This window comes from Buceros rhinoceros, unplaced genomic scaffold, assembly GCF_000710305.1.
Source record: "Buceros rhinoceros silvestris isolate BGI_N320 unplaced genomic scaffold, ASM71030v1 scaffold29047, whole genome shotgun sequence".
NCBI lineage: Eukaryota > Metazoa > Chordata > Aves > Bucerotiformes > Bucerotidae > Buceros > Buceros rhinoceros.
The window spans coordinates 15,451-15,844 of NW_010422046.1; the positions used below are offsets into that span (position 1 = coordinate 15,451).

General features: G+C 62.9%; 1 protein-coding gene across 1 annotated transcript in view; it reads right to left on the minus strand.

Moving 5' to 3' along the window:
• Positions 1-380, minus strand: part of LOC104496755 (mitochondrial dynamics protein MID49-like) — a gene marked incomplete at its 5' end in the record, with an annotated part of 2,265 nt that extends 1,885 nt beyond the window's left edge. Inside the window, one exon of the mRNA XM_010139918.1 lies at positions 305-380. Within this exon, the coding sequence (XP_010138220.1) occupies positions 305-380 (76 nt within the window). The remainder of the gene's footprint in view (positions 1-304) is intronic.
• Positions 381-394: the final 14 nt, after the last annotated feature.

Sequence of the window (394 nt, forward strand, 5' to 3'; positions counted from 1 at the left end):
AGCCAGCACTGCCCCAAAAACCGAGCCAGCAGACCCCACAGCAGGGGAGACAAAGCCTGACAGCCTCCACCCCTCTGCCGCGGAGCCCAGGACCTTACCGGAGGTGCCATTACCACAGGCATTGCCTAAAAAGGGACCGCGGCTCGGGAGCCTCCCAGGAAGGAGGGCACAATCGGGTCGGGTTTCCAGACACCGAGCTAAAAATAACGTGGAGCAGCAGAGGCAGCATTGCAGCCGGCCTGGAGATCATCAAGGTGATCTTCCTGACCACAGCGGGAACCGGCACGTGCACCGCGAGCCTCACCTGGCGCCGGCAGCTGAGCTGAAGAGAGCAGGGGCTCGCTGAGGTCTTCCCCCCTCTGCTTCCTGGGGGGCTTTGCTGTGGCTTTGTTCC